The 2,500-nt window shown below is 44.8% G+C and overlaps 1 protein-coding gene across 4 annotated transcripts in view; it reads left to right on the top strand.

Moving 5' to 3' along the window:
• The window catches only part of LOC143115431 (rho GTPase-activating protein 39-like), a 91,843-nt gene that overhangs the window by 55,554 nt on the left and 33,789 nt on the right, over positions 1-2,500 (top strand). For 3 of the 4 annotated variants that reach the window (XM_076277459.1, XM_076277461.1, XM_076277462.1), the window contains one exon: positions 2,420-2,500. This exon is cut by the window's right edge and continues 1,417 nt beyond it. In XM_076277459.1, the coding sequence (XP_076133574.1) occupies positions 2,420-2,500 (81 nt within the window). Of the gene's footprint in view, positions 3-2,419 lie in introns of all 4 variants that reach the window. The other variant, XM_076277460.1, reaches the window with a different exon arrangement.

Here is a 2,500-nt window from a genome sequence, read left to right as displayed (position 1 = left end):
GGGTGAGTTTCTAATCGTTTGGTGCTTTTTCATGCAGATTGCCACTCACTGCTCCTATGGAGAACTGTGAACAGTGTTAGGCTTCAATCAGGACCAAAGGAATTATAATGCCTTAAAAGGTCATAGATAGTCAAAGGCTTGGCAACACAGATTGAGCCATTTGTATAGACTGGCAGTGTATACCATACAGTATTATTTCGAAGTGCTAATGTTTTCATGAGAGCAACATGCCAGTGGTCATTTCATGTATGGGTCTTTGCTGTCTTCAGTAGTAGTTTGCTTTGGTCAAACTCAGAGAATGCCCTGAACATAACAACAGGGCTCATTTTTTCATTCTCCAGTTCCAAGAGTCAGGTGTGCAGGTTTTCTGGTTCACCTGTTTGTTGTGGACCATAAGTCCTCTCTCTACTTCTCTTTCTCCCTCTCTCTCTCACTCTCTCTCTCTCTACTCTCTCTCTCTTGTTCTCTCTCTCTCTCTCTCTCTCTCACTCTTTCTTCCTGCTCAGTGCAGACAGGTTGGGAAAGTGTGAACAGGCTGGGAAGCGCACAGCTGGTGACTGTCACTCCAAGGTGTGCAGGCTTTATTCTCTGGCTTGCCCCCTCTCTTTGATATCCAAAGGGGTTCATCGAGAGGAGGAAACCGCTAGTCTGACAAGTGCAGGGTTCACTGAGATTAGGCAACACACACACACACACACACACACACACACAGAGTGGACACACACACACAGTGTTTTGTGGCCTGTGGGTCTAGAGGGGACTGCTCTGCTAATGAGTCCAAAACACCCAAATCTATTAGGCAGCAGGGTTTAGGATTACCGCCTTGCAACACATTCCTACAGCCTCTTAGTGGTGTGTGTGTGTGTGTGTGTGTGTGTGTGTGTGTGTGTGTGTGTGTGTGTGTGTGTGTGTGTGTGTGTGTGTGCATACATCCATTGCAGTGATGATTCAGAGCTTGTATCCAAAAGTAGCAAAGTATTACTGGTAGTAGATGTTTACTGGGTGTTTGGCTGATATGTGATGTGTTTGGGGTAGTGGAGGGCATTGGGAAGGAGCTGCGGTGGATGTGGTACAATGAGTAGGGCGAGAGGTACTCGCTCATAAAGGTGCGGTTTTACCGTCGGACAGGAAAGAACGGGTGTGTGAGTGTGTGTGTGGTCGTGCTTGTGTGTGTGGGTGTGTGTGGATGTTGATTGAGGACGTGATTATGTCTGGCATGCATAGTAAAAAAACTCAAGAGCAACAGCCCTGCGCTGGAACAAAGCGCTGTGAATTCCTGTTGTTCCACCCGTGCCTCGACCTTTTAGTGGAACACATCGACTGGAGCAGATTTCCTGTTGTGTTCCTCTCGCTAACATGGCTACGGTGTCCTGGAAACAGTCTGTGTGTACATGAGAGGCATGTGTTTGTGGGTAAGACCTGGCGTAGTTTGCAGTTCAGGCCCTCTTAGATATGATGTTGCAATCTGGTAAAGTGTTGTATTATATTCATGTATTGCATGTGATCCTTTATAGATTCATTCTCAGTCTAGAATGGTGTATAATATTTTGACCATTTTGTTTTCTCCTGGAATCTAAGACATGACCTTGGAGCTCAGGGTCATATTATACCAGCTGACCCACATGAGTATTGCTTATTTGTCTTTGATATATACAAACAAAAAACTTTTTACATTATGGTTCACATACACAACTTTGTCAGATTTATATTGGGTGCACTTATTTTGATAATAAATAATTTTCAGGCTGGCTCGCAAACCACCCAAATGCAGTTTCTGTTATGATTAAAGTGACCATTTACTTTAGTCTCAGTCTGTCAAGTCAAGTGTCCTTCAGCACTCTTATTAAAAGCCCTTTTATATCAGGCACTCGATTGGCCGCACAGAAAGATCTGGAAGGTCAGGGAGTTTAACCTCTTTAGCCGAGGCAGGAATGCGCAGAGAACTCTGTGCCAGGGCTGGCATTCTTGTCTATTAGATATGGCTCTGTTTGGATGGACCCAAAAGTCATTTGTTTCACCAAATAGCATCAAATTCACCAAAGATGTATTGTTTACAAGTGTTAGTATGTGTGTGGTTGTGCCTTTTGCCTGTCTGCCACTGAATGTTTTTGTTAGTTTGTGTGTGTGCGTGTGCGTGTGCGTGTGCGTGTGTGTGTGTGTGTGTACAGCTTGTGTCAAGTTATTAGAGAGGGATTGTCTGCCTCTCTGATTTTGTGTGTTTGTTCCCAGCTTTAGGAAAATCCCACCCCGTGTCTTGTGTGATATGTGGTTTTTTGTTTTTCTGCATCACAAAGTAAATCTCATTAAAAGGCACCCTCTTGTCTGTGTTTGTGTACATGTGTATATTAACTCTCTCTTTCTCCCTCCCTCCCTCTCTCTCTGTCATTCTCTCTCTCTCTCTGTTATTCTCTCTCTCTAGGGATCCTGCTCAAAGATGGCAGCCAGCTCCGGGGTCCAAGGCGGCCATGTTGGTGAAGGTGAACAACACTGGCAGGAACCA

Source organism: Alosa pseudoharengus, unplaced genomic scaffold, assembly GCF_046254945.1.
Source record: "Alosa pseudoharengus isolate Yale_2024_CS ecotype anadromous, Long Island Sound unplaced genomic scaffold, YU_APseudo_1.1 YU_APseudo_1.1_scf_9, whole genome shotgun sequence".
In the NCBI taxonomy this organism is placed as follows: Eukaryota; Metazoa; Chordata; class Actinopteri; order Clupeiformes; family Clupeidae; genus Alosa; species Alosa pseudoharengus.
The sequence above is the reverse complement of the archived record's forward strand: the minus strand, read 5'-3'. Positions and strand labels throughout refer to the sequence as shown.